The following is a 16,501-nucleotide window of genomic DNA, read 5'->3' as shown; positions in this document are numbered from 1 at the left end:
GCAACTCAACCGATGAGAACTCCAACCAGAAGTAGGGCATCAGGATGGATCAGGCAGCGAGGAGGAGCAGAAGGGGTCAGGATCACTGATATCTCAGGAGTAGCATGTGTAGCTCGACAGAGAGAGAGAGAGAGAGAGAGAGAGAGAGAGAGAGACGGAGAGATTGTTATTGTTGTGTATGTGGTATGGTTTATTGTTGTGTTATTAGTGAAGGTTTATTGTTGTGTTACTAGTGAAGGTTTATTGTTGTGTTATTAGTGAAGGTTTATTGTTGTGTTATTAGTGAAGGTTTATTGTTGTGTTATTAGTGAAGGTTTATTGTTGCGTTATTAGTGAAGGTTTATTGTTGCGTTATTAGTGAAGGTTTATTGTTGCGTTACTAGTGAAGGTTTATTGTTGTGTTACTAGTGAAGGTTTATTGTTGCGTTACTAGTGAAGGTTTATTGTTGTGTTACTAGTGAAGGTTTATTGTTGTGTTACTAGTGAAGGTTTATTGTTGCGTTACTAGTGAAGGTTTATTGTTGTGTTATTAGTGAAGGTTTATTGTTGTGTTACTAGTGAAGGTTTATTGTTGTGTTACTAGTGAAGGTTTATTGTTGTGTTACTAGTGAAGGTTTATTGTTGCGTTATTAGTGAAGGTTTATTGTTGTGTTATTAGTGAAGGTTTATTGTTGTGTTACTAGTGAAGGTTTATTGTTGTGTTACTAGTGAAGGTTTATTGTTGCGTTACTAGTGAAGGTTTATTGTTGTGTTATTAGTGAAGGTTTATTGTTGTGTTACTAGTGAAGGTTTATTGTTGTGTTACTAGTGAAGGTTTATTGTTGCGTTTCTAGTGAAGGTTTATTGTTGCGTTACTAGTGAAGGTTTATTGTTGCGTTATTAGTGAAGGTTTATTGTTGCGTTAGTAGTGAAGGTTTATTGTTGCGTTACTAGTGAAGGTTTATTGTTGTGTTACTAGTGAAGGTTTATTGTTGTGTTATTAGTGAAGGTTTATTGTTGTGTTACTAGTGAAGGTTTATTGTTGCGTTATTAGTGAAGGTTTATTGTTGCGTTATTAGTGAAGGTTTATTGTTGCGTTACTAGTGAAGGTTTATTGTTGTGTTACTAGTGAAGGTTTATTGTTGCGTTACTAGTGAAGGTTTATTGTTGCGTTACTAGTGAAGGTTTATTGTTGCGTTATTAGTGAAGGTTTATTGTTGTGTTACTAGTGAAGGTTTATTGTTGTGTTATTAGTGAAGGTTTATTGTTGTGTTACTAGTGAAGGTTTATTGTTGTGTTATTAGTGAAGGTTTATTGTTGTGTTATTAGTGAAGGTTTATTGTTGCGTTACTAGTGAAGGTTTATTGTTGTGTTACTAGTGAAGGTTTATTGTTGCGTTACTAGTGAAGGTTTATTGTTGCGTTACTAGTGAAGGTTTATTGTTGCGTTATTAGTGAAGGTTTATTGTTGCGTTACTAGTGAAGGTTTATTGTTGTGTTATTAGTGAAGGTTTATTGTTGTGTTATTAGTGAAGGTTTATTGTTGTGTTATTAGTGAAGGTTTATTGTTGTGTTATTAGTGAAGGTTTATTGTTGCGTTACTAGTGAAGGTTTATTGTTGTGTTACTAGTGAAGGTTTATTGTTGTGTTATTAGTGTTCCTGAAGCTTTTCTACTCAAAGCTTCACAGCGACACCTGCTGGTAAACAGGATGTAGTGCAGTGAGGGACGCAGGCAGGACGGATCAGTAGTTACGTTTCCATCCAAATTGCGAATTTAACACTGAACACTGAGCTGAACACTGAACACTGAACACTGAGCTGAACACTGAACACTGAACACTGAGCTGAACACTGAACACTGAGCTAAACACTGAACACTGAGCTGAACACTGAGCTGAACACTGAACACTGAGCTGAACACTGAGCTGAACACTGAACACTGAGCTGAACACTGAACACTGAACGCTGAACACTGAACACTGAGCTGAACACTGAACACTGAGCTGAACACTGAACACTGAGCTGAACACTGAGCTAAACACTGAACACTGAGCTGAACACTGAGCTGAACACTGAACACTGAGCTGAACACTGAACACTGAACACTGAGCTGAACACTGAACACTGAGCTAAACACTGAACACTGAGCTGAACACTGAACACTGAGCTGAACACTGAACACTGAGCTGAACACTGAGCTGAACACTGAACACTGAGCTGAACACTGAACACTGAGCCGAATACTGAACACTGAGCTGAACACTGAGCTGAACACTGAACACTGAGCTGAACACTGAACACTGAGCTGAACACTGAACACTGAGCCGAATACTGAACACTGAGCGGAACACTTGGCATTTGGCATTTGGTGTCAGTAAAACCAGAGCTGTGTGTGGTGTGTGTTCTGTGCACGCATGATATAAAACTGGCAGCGCGTGAGAAAGCTTCACCACACACCAGTCACGTGACTTTTTTGATGCGCATGGACGAATTTATTCTGTAAATGTGTTTCCTTTTTAGTTAATGCGCATGTCTTCTTATTGAATAAAAAAATTACATTTTGGAGATTTTATTCGGTTTTTATGCGATATCCCAAAATTAACATAAAACTACACGGATAGAAGCAGGGTTAAGGTTAGGGTTAGTTGCGTCACCCGCTTCGGAAGCCACCAGTCACGTGATTATGAACCGGCGTTAAGTCACGTGACCGTTTCCGGAACAATACACGTCTCGCCAGAAGTTTTTGAGGGAAAAAGAGGAGACAGAGAGAGAGAGAAAGAGAAAGAGAGAGTTTCATCCTCGTGTGTGTCAGAAATCTTCTTATTCATCAGCGAGAGGAGTGAGCGCAGACTTCCGGTGGCGCTTTTAATTATCTGGAGCTTTCAGGCTGAGGTTCAGGTCCAGGTCCAGGTCCAGGTTCAGGCAGCTCTGCTGGCGTGGTGAAAGGCTTTACACTGCCACTGCACTGGTAACGTTAACTTACAGACATACACATTTACACACAATAAAAAAGTTGAAATAGCAATAAGAAGGAAAAAACACAATGTTTTATTTTATTACCCAAATGTTTGGGAGCATTTTCTGCGTGTTTGCTGTGTTGGTGGTGTTGTTGTGTGTGTTTGCTGTGGTGGTTGTGTTGTGTGTGTTTGCGGTGTTGGTGGTGTTGTGCGTGTTTACGGTGGTGGAGGTGTTGTGCGTGTTTACGGTGGTGGAGGTGTTGTGTGTGTTTGCTGTGTTGGTGGTGGTGGTGTTGTGTGTGTTTGCGGTGTTGGTGGTGGTGGTGGTGGTGTTGTGTGTGTTTGCGGTGTTGGTGGTGGTGGTGGTGGTGTTGTGTGTGTTTGCGGTGTTGGTGGTGGTGGTGGTGTTGTGTGTGTTTGCGGTGTTGGTGGTGGTGTTGTGTGTGTTTGCGGTGTTGGTGGTGGTGTTGTGTGTGTTTGCGGTGTTGGTGGTGGTGGTGGTGTTGTGTGTGTTTGCGGTGTTGGTGGTGGTGGTGGTGTTGTGCGTGTTTGTGGTGGTGGTGTTGTGCGTGTTTGTGGTGGTGGTGTTGTGTGTGTTTGCGGTGGTGGTGGTGGTGGTGTTGTGCGTGTTTGCGGTGGTGGTGGTGTTGTGCGTGTTTGCGGTGGTGGTGGTGGTGGTGTTGTGCGTGTTTGCGGTGGTGGTGGTGTTGTGCGTGTTTGCGGTGTTGGTGGTGGTGGTGTTGTGTGTGTTTGCGGTGGTGGTGGTGTTGTGCGTGTTTGCGGTGGTGGTGGTGTTGTGTGTGTTTGCGGTGGTGGTGGTGTTGTGCGTGTTTGCGGTGTTGGTGGTGGTGGTGTTGTGTGTGTTTGCGGTGGTGGTGGTGTTGTGTGTGTTTGCGGTGGTGGTGGTGTTGTGCGTGTTTGCGGTGTTGGTGGTGGTGGTGTTGTGCGTGTTTGCGGTGTTGGTGGTGTTGTGCGGTTGGTGGTCCTGTTCCACTGCTTACTCTTTTGTCGTGACAGGATTTCACAAAACCGGCAGCAGGTCTGAGTTTGCTGAGGTTTCTCCCAGCAGCTGTGGGAGTTTGTTCTTGTTGGGCATCAGATTTAACTCTTTTCATGGGTTGTGAAGTGGCAAAAAATGTTTCCCTAATTTGTGTATAATTAGGGCATGTTAAAAAGTGCAGTTGTGTGCAGTGGGGGCACAGCCGGTTTCCTCTTGGTAGCCAGGTCTGCCTCCGTCTCCGTCTGCCTCCGTCTCCGTCTGCCTCCGTCTCCGTCTGTCTGCGTCTCCGTCTGTCTGCGTCTCCGTCTGTCTGCGTCTCCGTCTGTCTGCGTCTCCGTCTGTCTGCGTCTGTCTCTGTCTGCGTCTCCGTCTGTCTGCGTCTCCGTCTGTCTGCGTCTCCGTCTGTCTGTGTCTGCCCGTCTCTATGGCGACATTGTGATGACCGAGTCTGTACATGGTCAGGACTTTTCCTAGTTTAGGGTCACTGTGCTCAGATATTCTGCCAATTTATATTCTCTGTTTAGGGACAGATAACGTTCTAGTTTACTTTGTTGAGCTGTTGCTTTTGTCCAGTGTTTTAGATATTTTTCTTTTTGTGTTTTAATAATTTGATTTGGTCTGTCTGGGGTTTTGTTCTGGGGTTTGGCTGGACACGTTGTGGATTGTAGAGTCAGCTCTGAGACCAGCTGGCTGAGGGAGCTTCTCTCTGGGGTTAGCTCTTGGTATCTTAGGGCTTTGTGATGGAGGGACTCTGTATCACTATTTTTTAGGTGGGCATGGAATTTAATGGCTCTGGTTTAATTTTAATTATTATTGGGTACAGTCCTAATTCTGCTCTGCAGGCATTATTTGGAGTTTTTCGTTGTGCCTGTAGAGTCTCTAATGGGTGTTTGTCCCATTTAGTGAACTCTTGGAGAGAGAGAGGAGGTTAGAAGGAGAGGAGGTTAGATGGAGAGGGGGAAAGATAAGGAGGAGGATAGAGGGAGAGGGGGAAGATGAGGAGGTTAGATGGAGAGGGGGAAAGATCAGGAGGAGGATAGAGGGAGAGGAGGTTAGTCTGTTAGCTGGTTGAAGCGGATGCAGGTTAAACACAGGTCAGTAAAGCTAATAAAATAACGCCACAATGAAATCCACCTTCATCAAAACGTCACTGAGTCAAACGGCAGAATTGTTCTTTTATTTTTAAAGAAATGCAGAGATACAAATTAATAGAATTCTGTGAAAGAATGGACCAATCAGGTCTGACTTCCTGTGTTGTAGTTCTCCAATCACATGCGTAGAACATGTCGAAAGCAGACATCAGGATCAGTTTAGGGCTTTACACGTGAGCTGAGTACCCTAATTAGGACACACTTATACGGATTGGAACACAGCCACTACAACTGAGGGGTCAGAAACTAATAAAGTTAATAAAACTAGAAATACAGTGATACCACGAGTATGTACTGAGGAGAAGTGTTTACTGTGTGTGTGTCTTTACGGCGTGCACATGTATGTGCGTGGGTCGAGTGTGTTCACAGAGCGTGTGTGTGTGCGTGTTTACAGATTGTGTGCGTTTACGGAGCGAGTATGTGTGGTGTGTATGTTTGCAGGGCAAGTGTGTTTACGGGGTGCACGTGTGTGTGTGTGTGTGTATGTGTTCGCAGAATGCATGTGTGGTGTGTGTGTGTTTGCGGAACGCACGTGTGGGGTGTGTGTGCGCTTACTGTGTGTGTGCGCTTACTGTGTGTGTGCGCTTACTGTGTGTGTGCGCTTACTGTGTGTGTGCGCTTACTGTGTGTGTGCGCTTACGAAGCGTGTGTGTTTACAGAGTGTGTGTTCTCTTGGCAGCTCCTCGGTCATGCCGGTGTGTGATATCTGCAGTGAAGAGCTGGCATGTGACTCGGCGCTGAAGACTCATCTGCTCCTGACTCACCTGGAGGATGAGGTGACGTGTCCACTTTGCTCGCTCTCAGGCGTCTCTTATGACGAGCTTAACTTCCACATCAACACAGCACACAGCGAGACGGGCTGTGGACACACACCTGCTACAGGTGAGCCAGGACGTCCAGAGTGTGAATTGGAGACAGGAGCAGGTTTATTCACTGTGTCCCGGTCACCAGAATCTCATGATGGAGTGAAAAAGCCGATCCTTAGACCTGCAGGAGAAACCAGCAGCCATGATGGAAAACGAGAACAGACTCCAGAAGACAAGATGATGGAGTCTCTCACGTCAAAACACAGACGCCTGTCCTCCCCGAGAAAAGGTGACCTTCAGATAAGATCTCAGTGTTTAAATAAAACTGCAGTATCTGTAATGTGTGTGTGTGTGTCACAGGCAGAACGTTCTCCTGTCCGCTGTGTAATCTGGTCTGCACTGACTGTTTCGTGCTGCAGGAACACGTGGAGCTTCATCTCCAAGACCAAGCTGTTTCTGACGGTGTGTATGGCGATCATGATCTCTGATGTAATGAAATTACTAAGTGAAGGCTGAAGTGTGTACTCTCACTGCAGCAGCACCATCACTCCCTGTCGCTGTTACTGCTTAGCTAGCGTAAAGGGCAATGGTAATGTCTATTCAGAAACAGTTATACTGCTAAAAGTTCCTCTTAAAACCTCTTGACAAAACTGAGGAACTTTTACTCTTTTCCTGATGTAGGGCAGGGTTGATTCAGCTGCTTAAGGGCTTTGGGTGTGTGTGTGTGTGTGTGTGTGTGTGTGTGTGTGTGTGTGTGTGTGTGTGTGTGTGTGTGTGGCAGGAGCAGTGTGTGTGTGTCCCATGTGTGAAGTGGTGTGTGATGACAGCTGTTCTCTGCAGGAGCATGTGGAGCTTCACCTGGACTGTAGCACTGCAGGTACACACACACGTGCTCCATATCCAATCCCCTCCCATCGTGTAATTGCCTTCAAGCACACAGATTTGGTATCACATCAGATTTGGTATCAGATGTTCCTTTAACCCCTGATAGCCCCCACCTCTCCCTCTCCCTCCCTCTCTCTATGGCTGTTTAAGTTGAGATGAAGGTGAGTGATTTTGGGGGTGTTTGTGGTTTTAGGGGATATTTATGGAGACCTGCAATTTGCGCAGCAGCTGCAGGAGGAAGACGAGCGCCAGAGGAAGGAGGAAGAGGCTAAACGTGAGACCAAGGAGTTCATACAGCTACAGGTCAGCAGTTATCACATCATATACACTGTTTATACATCAGTGACACTGTGGGTCTTGTTCCAAATTACACACTCGCACCCTAAATAACTATAAAAACTATAAAAACATGTGGATGGTTTTCTATTAGTATTGTTCTACTGAGTACAGTAGTGTGGTGATTTGGGACACATGGTAATTACAAAAATTGTATTCAGGCTTCAGAGTGTGTGTGTGTGTGTGTGTGTGTGTGTGTGTGTGTTTAGAGGCAGTTTGGCCTGGATAATGGCGGTGGTTATCATAAGCAGATGGAGAGGAGCATGGAGCGAGCTGTGTCCCGAGGTCACATGACTCCAACTGAGTTTCACATGAAGCGAATAGAGATGATGGAGACTCTGGCTGCAGGATTGGATGATGGCCAAACCAGAACCACAGGTTCATAAACCACTAATAAACTCCTGCTGAATATTTTTGCTAAAAGTAAATAAAACCTGCACCATGTTTCTGTATTACACGCTGTTATCTACAAACACTGCAGTCAGTTTTACAGTTTGGGCTTTAATTAATTGTTAATGAACTACTTAAGACAAGTTTTGTTTCTGTTTCTGTGTGTGTCAGGATTGGTGTCAGCGCTGTATAATTTTTACCAGCGAGAGAGTAAGGATGGGGCCCGCGTGTGGCTGTGTTCTGAATCAGAACACTTTTCCTCCTCAGACGGAGACCGAGGCTGGGGCTGTGGCTACAGAAACTTCCAGATGCTTCTGTCCTCATTACAGAGACTGGAGCAGTACACCACGCTACACACCCTACCAGGTAACTAGCACACACACACACACACACTTTTTTCAGTGTTATGTGTGAGCTGATAGTTTTACTGTACATCGTGTTTAAATATAACACATTATTATTCTTCTTATTCTTATTCTTATTATCATCAGGGACACTTCAGTGTGTTTTCACTCTCATCAGTCTGCGTATCAAGTCTGAATAAAAATGGAATTTATTCTTTTGGTTTCATGCTGTACATAATTAAATGACCCCAAAAACATCACAGAAATCACCTGGGCATGGAGAACACGGAGCTGGCGCTAAGTAAATAACTAGATAATTATAGAAATAACTAGTTTAAACATTTTGTGTGTCGCGTCCAGCTTTTATGTTCTCTTTGTTTTGTTTTGTTTTTTTGGTGGCATTTCTGCAGCACTACAGCTCTGTCCTTGGTTCAGTTTGGCAGCTCACATCTACAAAAAAATAAACAAAATGCTACAACCCAAAACACATGGGATGTTTGGTTCACTTCCTGTTGTGTGTCAATTACGAGGCAAATCACTTTCTCAATGCAAACAAACTGCGCTAGCATTCAGTTGGAAGTGGCCCGAAACTACCTGTCTAAGACCCGAGTGTGATTGCTGTGTTCTCACCTGACTAAAGAAATACTTTGAAAGGAAGAACACATCAACTCCTGTCGACAGCATAAGCACTTCAGTCCCACAATTCTGTGTGAAATTAAAATCCATTATTAAAGCTCAGTCTTGATAATCATCACATCTAGAAGAAGCTGCTGTACACATCTGAACTTCTTCCTGTACTTCTACACTTGTGCTTCAGACTCATTTCCCAGCATCCCACGGGTGCAGGCTCTGATCGAGGCAGCATGGGCAGAGGGCATTGATCCCCAGGGTGCATCTCAATTCAATGGGAGACTGAAGGGCACTCGTGCCTGGATAGGGGCCACAGAGATCTATGCCGTACTTACCTCCCTCCAACTGAGGTGTGTGTGTGTGTGTGTGTGTGTGTGTGTGTGTGTGTGTGTGTAAGTAATAAGTGTACACTATACAGAGTTATAATTACTGTAAGCAGTGTTAGCCCTAATTGCTAACTTTCCCAGCCTTGGCTGTTAAAAGTTAAAGATGAGAATTTAGAGACAGTTGATCTGAAATTTAACAGATGCTTTAACTTTAAATATGATCTTGGAATTAGTATAAAAATAATAAAATAAATTTATTGTGTATTATGGAATGCTTCTAAATATTCTCTGTTTTTTAAGCTGATTTTTTTTTTGGCAGTAAATGTCTTTGCTCTCTCCCCTCAGGGCACGCATCGTAGACTTCCACCAGCCCACCGGTCCAGGTGGCACACACCCACGACTGTTCCAGTGGGTGAAGAATTATTTCTCCCTCCCGTCCAGCACAGGTGCCAGAGTTCCACCCAGAGTAGTGAAGACAAACCTGCCACCAATCTACCTCCAACACCAAGGTGCACTACATCACGCTGTAACACCTCTCTGTGGTGCTTTGGTCTGTCCCGGACCTTGTCCCAATCCACATACTACTGTATCACACACTACATCACCCTGTAACACCCCTCTGTATGAGGTTATTGCTGTGTGTGTTTATGTACAGGTCACAGCCGCTCCATAGTTGGTGTGGAGGAGAGGAGGAACGGCAATATTTGTGTGTTGTTGTTTGATCCAGGCTGCTCTCCAGCTGAAATGAGGAAGCTTCTAAGTCCAAACACAAGCTCCGCCCACTTTAATCGCCTGCGCAAATTCCCGGCCCACCTCAAACACCAGCAGTACCAAGTGGTGGTGGTGGAAGGAGTGCTGTCTGAAGAGGAGAAACAGGTAAAACAGTTCAGTCCATATATAGTGTGAATGTAAATGAAGTCTGATTACATCAGCACAGTGATTCGAAAACAAAATTAAATTGATTAGCCGAGAACAGTACAGTGTCTTCTGCTTGGCCAAGGGCAGTACACTGTGATGTGATTGGCTGAGAGCAACAGGTGTGAGTGATTTTAAGAGTAAGTGTAATTAACACTGTATGAGTCGTTGTAAACATTTAGTCAGTCAGCCTGAGGGAATAAATGAAACCTCGGAATTAATCTTGAAATCTTTTCTTTTTTTTTTTAAATTAAAATAAACCTTTATTAAGAAGACTGATGGATGATTTAATGATGGTTTAATTTACAGACTCTGGCTTTAGTGAATTATACTTCTGAAAAAAAACATATGAGAATTGTATTAATTATTAGTATAATTGATTATAATCTATTTTACGAATCTAAAATTGACACTGGATCTGCTGCTTTCAGATCGATTATAATGATGCAGTTTTACACTCCTGTTGGTCTTGTGCTCATGTGCAAAACAAAATTTCAGACCCAAAACACACCCCAGGCTTTATTTGAATCAGAAACACAACTTGTCTCACATGGTCAGTTTTCTTACAATAAATACTACTACTACAGAGTAACAGCAAGTTCATATCGCAGTTAATTCAATTTGGAATAATTATGAGGTGTAGGTTGTTCATGAATTTCTTGTACATCCTTTTGTATAAATGTTGAAGGGATGTTTACTAAATGATGTATTAAAAAACAGTTCTTTCTCAGGCATCAGACTTTCACACTTGACTGTGTAACACTGTGTACAAACTTTATCTACATTTACACACATTTCACACATTTATATTTTTCCCTTGTGTTTCAGGTGCGTGTTATGAACTCAAGATCATTTCATGCTGAAAGAATTCCCTGATGTTTCTGTACAAATGTCAAAATGAACATGCTGAACATGTGAGTGTGTGTTTTCGAGTGAGTGAATGTCATGTTTTTACTTTATATAATAAACTATATTATTATTATTATTTTTTTTTTTTTACCTTAGTACTATAGTAGTTTTTACTTTTGAGTTGTTTTTACTATTGCTTTTTCAAAATATTATTAGAGGGCCAAGCACCATAATACTTGGAACCCTCTTGTTCTCAATAAGATTTTTCTTTTGTCTTTTTTCTCCACTCACACTGATTGTGCAGACCAGACTGGTGGAACAGACATGACACTTGGTCAGTTAGTAGTACTCCCTGCCACCACTTACGCGAGAGAGATGAGCCTGATTGGCCCAATAGTGGCACTATAGCAAAAAAAATTTTTTAATCATTTTGGCTCATACCTTGGTGAACTGTAAGTCTTACAGTGAAAATTCTTTTTTGCCACATAATCACTGAGTTCTCACAAAAAAATAAATAAATAAATAAAAACAAAACATGCCTTAATAACTGATTAGCTCCACCCACTTAGATTTTTTAGATAATTTGCATAATATGCAAATCCTACACTATATAGCCAAATGTATGTGGACACCTGGCCATCTCACCAAATGGGGCCATTCCAAAACCATTCCAAAACCAAATTTTCACTTTTACTGCAAAAGTTTATTAATTGATTAAACATTAATCGTCATCATCACTGCCCAAATCCAGGGGGTCAAAATCAGGATCATCTTCATCCAGCTCCAAATCGTCCATGTCCTGGAATAAAGACTCGTCCACTTCCACGCTGTTTCCAACTAAAAAAGACAAAAACAGTTTATTATTTTGGAGACGATTTCAGGCAAAAGTATTATTTAAGATATCAATATTGAATAATATTCAGTATTTGAATAACATTTCAGCCACTGTGTGCTAAACCAGCATGTTTGTTTGACACCACTTATGAACTGTGCATGAGTTTAAGGTGGAACTTTACTCATTACATTTTAGGTGACTGATTTATAATTACTTGTTAGCTATGTTAGCATCGTAGCTCTAGTGCTAAGCTAAAGAAACAAGCTTTACAAACTGAAAACGTTTCTCACGTTTTCACTGAACTATCACTTTAAATGACATCTGTTTTAAAATGTGAAGTTGTAAGCAAAGACCATAAGACACTGAATATCATGATACTGGCATGCATAATAACATTTATTATTTAAAACATCATATTTTATTTTAAATGAACTTAAATTAGCACTTTGTAATTTAAAAAAAAATAAATAAAATTCTTGTGTTGTCATGTGATTTTCATACTATGGTAACCTTCCCAAGAGGGTTTTTAGACTGATTAGTACTCTTAGTCCTTGACTAAATGAACCAGTATCAGGACATGTTTATTGATAGAGACTTCATAGCATTTCTGTAAGTTGCTCTAGCTAAGGGCGTATGCCAAATGCCATAAATGTAAAACAACTCGCCATCCTCCAAGAACTGAATATCTGACGTGTCCAGGTTCCGGTCTCTTTCAAACAGCTGCTTTCCTGTGATGATAAAATTAACAAAAAAGAAATTATGATTATTCTTTATGATCCAACACAAAGACTGGATCAGAGAGACAATATAAATCTGTATGTTGATATTAAATGTCACATTAACTGCATAATACATTGTTTTATTAAACCGGTGAAGAGAATTATTGGATACCTGCAATCCTGTCCACTCTGAATGGTAAGTGGCATTTTGATATTGGTAATATGTGTGCGAAATATCATAGTTACACCATGCTGCTGCTGAATTCTGGATTCTGATTGGTCAGAACGTGTTGATTAATTTTCTATAACCGCAGCTCTGACAGTAGTGCAGCTACACATCACAGGTTTATATTAATGCGCTCTTTCTAATACATTATCATTTCTATAGTAACAGCTCATTCACAGGGACGTGTACAGCGGTAAAACGTGTGTAATCATTGATATGGATTATTTAACATATATGGAAGGAGTCTCCAGTGTTAGCACTTTGTCACAGTCAGAGCTAAAGCTGTAACTAAGTTTTCCGACATCTTCAGGACAGAGGAGTTTACGTTTCCTGGCGGTTTCTGCTATAACGTAAGTGACAACACATACTAACATAACATTCCACAATATTAAATGTAAGTATATTTTAATAAAATTTGTCATTCTTAAAAATTTAATTAAAAATTGTAAACACTGGCAATTTGTTGTGATACAGGAGGAATAAAACACGGGTCCTGATTATCATCACACACTTACCAGTGAGTTTGTTTTTTCCAGCCTGCTCGTCCTCTTTCTGTTTTTTCCTCTTCAGCTCGGCCATCTCTCGCTCAAACCGTGCCTTCCATGCCAGGAAGTTCTCGATGGTAACTACAGTTCCCTGAAATGCTTTCTGCAGAGAACATATAGCAAAATGGATGCAATCTCTCTGCTTTTATTCCAAAAGAAAGAAAGACAACATTTGGCATGTGCTGGGACTTATAATGACATTTATCATTTTATTTTGCCTCAATGTAAAATGAAGGTGCAGCTAACTTAAATTAGCATTATGTCAACCAACGTGTGCTCATTATGAAGTGTGTGAGGCATTTCAGTGATGATCACTGCTGTGTAACAAGGTTTTAATGAGGATGTAGGATTCACTCAAGTCAGGCTTTAAATGTCATTTTAAACACAGACAATAAAAATCCCTGCTACCTTATACTCTGTGTGTGTGTGTGTGTGTGTGTGTGTGTGTGTGTTACCTTCTCGGCCTCTTCAGCCTCTCTTTCTTTTCTCCTCTTTTCTTCTTCTCTTCTGATCTTCATCTGATCTATGACTTCGTTCAGTTTCTCCTGCACAGCTGTCACCAGTGTGAAGATCATCACCATGCCCAGGTTCTCCTCTGCCTGTACACACACAAAAAAATCAGACTCTCCCAGATCTTACGTTACTTTTGTTTACAATACTGTTAGATTTTTTGCTCAGTTTAATTTCTTGTACTACTATAACATCAGCAATCAGCTGCTTATGTAATATACTGACTATAGATTTCATATAATTATTACTAAATACGCATGAGCACCGACAAAAACATCACCATTACAGACAGCAATAACAATACCGTATTGTCTGAACACCCAACGCAATTATACTAAAAAGAGGGAGCAGAGAGATAAAGCAAAAACATATGAAACTGGTTTTATATATATATTCATGCACATACACACACACATACGGTACGTGTGTGTTTGTAAATAATACATTTTGCATGTATCAAGTAAATTAGAATAAAATTAGTCAATTTAATCCAGTATAATCCAATAAGACATACTAGTCTGTAGATTACTTTAATATGCTACAATAAAAGCACACCATTTTAGCATGTGCAAAGTCTGACACACACTCTCAACTGATATTTATTTTTGAAATGACTATTTTATGGTGTATTGAATGCAATACTCTCCTGTAGTGTTGCTCTAATGTACGGAATATCCTGCTCCTTTCTCTCTGCTTTTAACACACAGTTAATTCTGTGTATTACCCATACGCTCACTTTTTACATGCAGCTAGTCTAACTTAACCACATCAGGATTTGTTCAGGATTAGTCGAAACAAATTCACTAATATAACAGTTACGCCTTTAATGTCTGTCAAACAACTAATATGCAACTAATTATATGACTAAGCACTACTAGCCTACTAATGGAAGACATAACCAACAGAGCTTAAAAGAGCACTTTCCATAACCAGCTACACCAGCTTTCCACTAGATGTTGGAGCGTGGACGTCATCACAGACCTGCTGCTGTAACAGAGACAGGATGTCCTCGGTGTCCCTGTCCTCCAGGTTTTCCTGTGACTGAATCTCCCACAGCGGCGCTTCATCTGGGTAATTCTCCACATAGGTGAACTTCAGCGTCACCTGTACCACTGTGAGATGGAGAGAGTATTTACTGTAATGTAGTTGTGTGAAATGTTTTATTGTAACGTAGATATTTAGATAACTTACTCTCATCATTCTCTCCAGCATCAGAGGAAACCGTGATGGTGAAACTTATCGGATCTTCACACAGAACTGTAGAAGTGAGATTATTAAAAAAAAAAATTAAGTTTAAAAATATGAGACATGTTTGTTCCTATTTAACACTAAAGATAAGTAATTATATTATACTGTATATCATTATTGCACATTTGAGTGTTTTCCTGCACTAATGCACCTGATTCAACTCAGAAAATGATGTTAATTAGCTGACTAGTTGAATCAAGTGTGTTGTCGCAGAAACACACTAAACTGTGCAGGACAGCGGGTTCTCCAGGGTTCTCCTAGATTCTCCTAGACCAGGGTTGGAAACCTGTGAGCCAGCATTTAAATCCACTATAATGTAGTTAGCTAGCTTGAGATAATTTGTACAGTAAAAATGCAGCAAAGTGTAAAGGTCTGATTGCCTTAATGTTTTATTTTGTAGTGTATTTTGTCTAATGTATTGAATGTATTTAATTTTCAGGCCTGTTCATATTTCCCTGCTTAGTTCACTAACTTGGAAAACAGTTCCCGTGTGACTGTGATAGCTTAGCATGCTAACATTACAATGCTAACATTTCCAACCTGTGAATGAATCGGGATAAATGGACTGAATCGCCTCCAGCTCATTCCGCTGTTCCTCTCCGTAATCGGTCATTTTATAATAGTTTTATCACAATTATCCATCGACTAATGTCCCAGTTTGGGAACAGAAACCTGAAAAGCGTGTGCGAAGCGTAACTGCTAATACAGCCGGCAGCCGGGTTGCCAGATTGGAGGTTTTTTTTTTGGTTCCGGGTTGCCAGATTGGGTTGGTTTCGCCCCGGATTGTCAGATTGAGTTTTTGTCCCTAATTCAAAGTTGAAAGTGAGCTTTCAGTGCGTTGAGTGATGAACAAAATTAGGGGTTTCTTCAATTATTCTTCAAATAAGTGATTTCAAATACAGAAACTATGAAAAACAAATAGTTTGTAGTGTAAGTAATACCCAAATAAGAAAAATTAAATATGCAGGTTATACATGATTAGTTCTAAATTGAATCATATGGACCATAGGCATAGCTAAGACTGGCCTGGGGTGTCCAGTGCCACCCCAGCATGAAACATGGCTACCCTTGTGGCCACCCCAGTAAGTTGTTGTTGTTGTTATTATTACTGTTGTTGTTGTTAGTGATGTTATCAATGTTATATGATTTGAAACTGAACAACTTGGAAAATCTCACTGTGATTGGCTAGACTGAATAACAACAGAACACTCACTACAACAGCTCTGGGAAATTTCATTATTGTTCATATCCAAAACTGAATAAACAATATTCATTAATCTGAGACATATTTCTTTAGTTTGTTATTGGGTACTAGCTATTATTAGAGAACTGACAGTGAAGATAAGGGAGTTCAAGGACTCCTACATACAGAAACTGGAGGTGAAGCTGCAGCAGAATAATACCACGGATGTGTAGAGTGGTGTGAAGCTAATTTTGTCTTTAGCATTTGGCTGAAGTATAAGTGGTGGGTGTTTGTTTTTTAGTATTATGCTTTTTTTCAGGTGCATCTGACTAAGATATTTTAGGACACATCATCAGTAGTGTACCTCAGAGTCGTCAAGTGATTCAGCCAAACAATGTACACCCTCGTCTGAGGCGGCCAGCCACAGGTTGATCACTCCTCAGCTTGTTTCCCATGTCCAATTGGATCGTGTTTACGTATTTATTTATTAATGTATTTATTAATTAATGTATTTATTAGTTATTTATTAGTCTCTAAATAGGGTTAGGGTTAGGGTCAGGGTCAGGGTTAGGGTTAGGGGTTAGGAGGTGTTAGGGTTAGGGTGGTCAGGGTCAGGGTTAAGGTTAGGGGTTAGGGTTAGGGTGGTTAGGGTTAGGGGTTAGGAGGT

General features: G+C 41.0%; 2 protein-coding genes across 5 annotated transcripts; one reads left to right on the top strand and one right to left on the bottom strand.

Moving 5' to 3' along the window:
• The first annotated feature begins 2,649 nt into the window (after window positions 1-2,649).
• zufsp (zinc finger containing ubiquitin peptidase 1) lies at window positions 2,650-10,711 on the top strand. 4 transcript variants are annotated; one of them, XM_034314873.2, is made up of 12 exons: window positions 2,650-2,947; window positions 5,767-5,969; window positions 6,039-6,182; window positions 6,254-6,355; window positions 6,675-6,770; window positions 6,972-7,081; window positions 7,324-7,492; window positions 7,676-7,870; window positions 8,666-8,828; window positions 9,150-9,313; window positions 9,460-9,680; window positions 10,548-10,711. In XM_034314873.2, the coding sequence occupies exons 2-12, from the start codon at window positions 5,777-5,779 to the stop codon at window positions 10,593-10,595; spliced, it is 1,605 nt and encodes a 534-aa protein (XP_034170764.2). In that variant the 5' UTR covers window positions 2,650-2,947; window positions 5,767-5,776; the 3' UTR covers window positions 10,596-10,711. The 4 variants fall into 4 exon arrangements, with proteins under 4 accessions (XP_034170764.2, XP_034170763.2, XP_034170762.2 ...); XM_034314872.2 differs by having other exon boundaries at window positions 2,651-2,947; window positions 5,767-6,182; window positions 6,681-6,770; XM_034314871.2 differs by having other exon boundaries at window positions 2,651-2,947; window positions 5,767-6,182.
• Window positions 10,712-11,249: 538 nt separating this feature from the next.
• Window positions 11,250-15,395, bottom strand: rwdd1 (RWD domain containing 1). Its single transcript, XM_026911744.3, has 7 exons — window positions 15,192-15,395; window positions 14,595-14,660; window positions 14,385-14,515; window positions 13,349-13,492; window positions 12,864-12,996; window positions 12,069-12,131; window positions 11,250-11,405 (listed from the first exon to the last, which is right to left on the bottom strand). The coding sequence occupies exons 1-7, from the start codon at window positions 15,262-15,264 to the stop codon at window positions 11,290-11,292; spliced, it is 726 nt and encodes a 241-aa protein (XP_026767545.1). The 5' UTR covers window positions 15,265-15,395; the 3' UTR covers window positions 11,250-11,289.
• Between the last annotated feature and the right edge of the window lie 1,106 nt (window positions 15,396-16,501).

The sequence above is a fragment of the Pangasianodon hypophthalmus genome, chromosome 21 (assembly GCF_027358585.1).
Source record: "Pangasianodon hypophthalmus isolate fPanHyp1 chromosome 21, fPanHyp1.pri, whole genome shotgun sequence".
Classification (NCBI taxonomy): Eukaryota; Metazoa; Chordata; class Actinopteri; order Siluriformes; family Pangasiidae; genus Pangasianodon; species Pangasianodon hypophthalmus.
This window is presented reverse-complemented; position numbering and strand designations above follow the sequence as displayed.

What these genes read in the sequence shown, in the direction of transcription:
- zufsp (XM_034314871.2), top strand. Translation starts at nt 5,777, where the DNA reads ATGCCGGTGTGTGATATCTGCAGTGAAGAGCTGGCATGTGACTCGGCG. An exon ending in TGGCCAAACCAGAACCACAG is followed by an intron (nt 7,493 to 7,675) that starts GTTCATAAACCA and finishes TGTGTGTGTCAG; the next exon opens with GATTGGTGTCAGCGCTGTAT. An exon ending in AATCTACCTCCAACACCAAG is followed by an intron (nt 9,314 to 9,459) that starts GTGCACTACATC and finishes GTTTATGTACAG; the next exon opens with GTCACAGCCGCTCCATAGTT.
- rwdd1 (XM_026911744.3), bottom strand. Translation starts at nt 15,264, where the DNA reads ATGACCGATTACGGAGAGGAACAGCGGAATGAGCTGGAGGCGATTCAG. An exon ending in TGCTGGAGAGAATGATGAGA is followed by an intron (nt 14,516 to 14,594) that starts GTAAGTTATCTA and finishes TCCATCTCACAG; the next exon opens with TGGTACAGGTGACGCTGAAG. An exon ending in AGGCTGAAGAGGCCGAGAAG is followed by an intron (nt 12,997 to 13,348) that starts GTAACACACACA and finishes TGTTCTCTGCAG; the next exon opens with AAAGCATTTCAGGGAACTGT.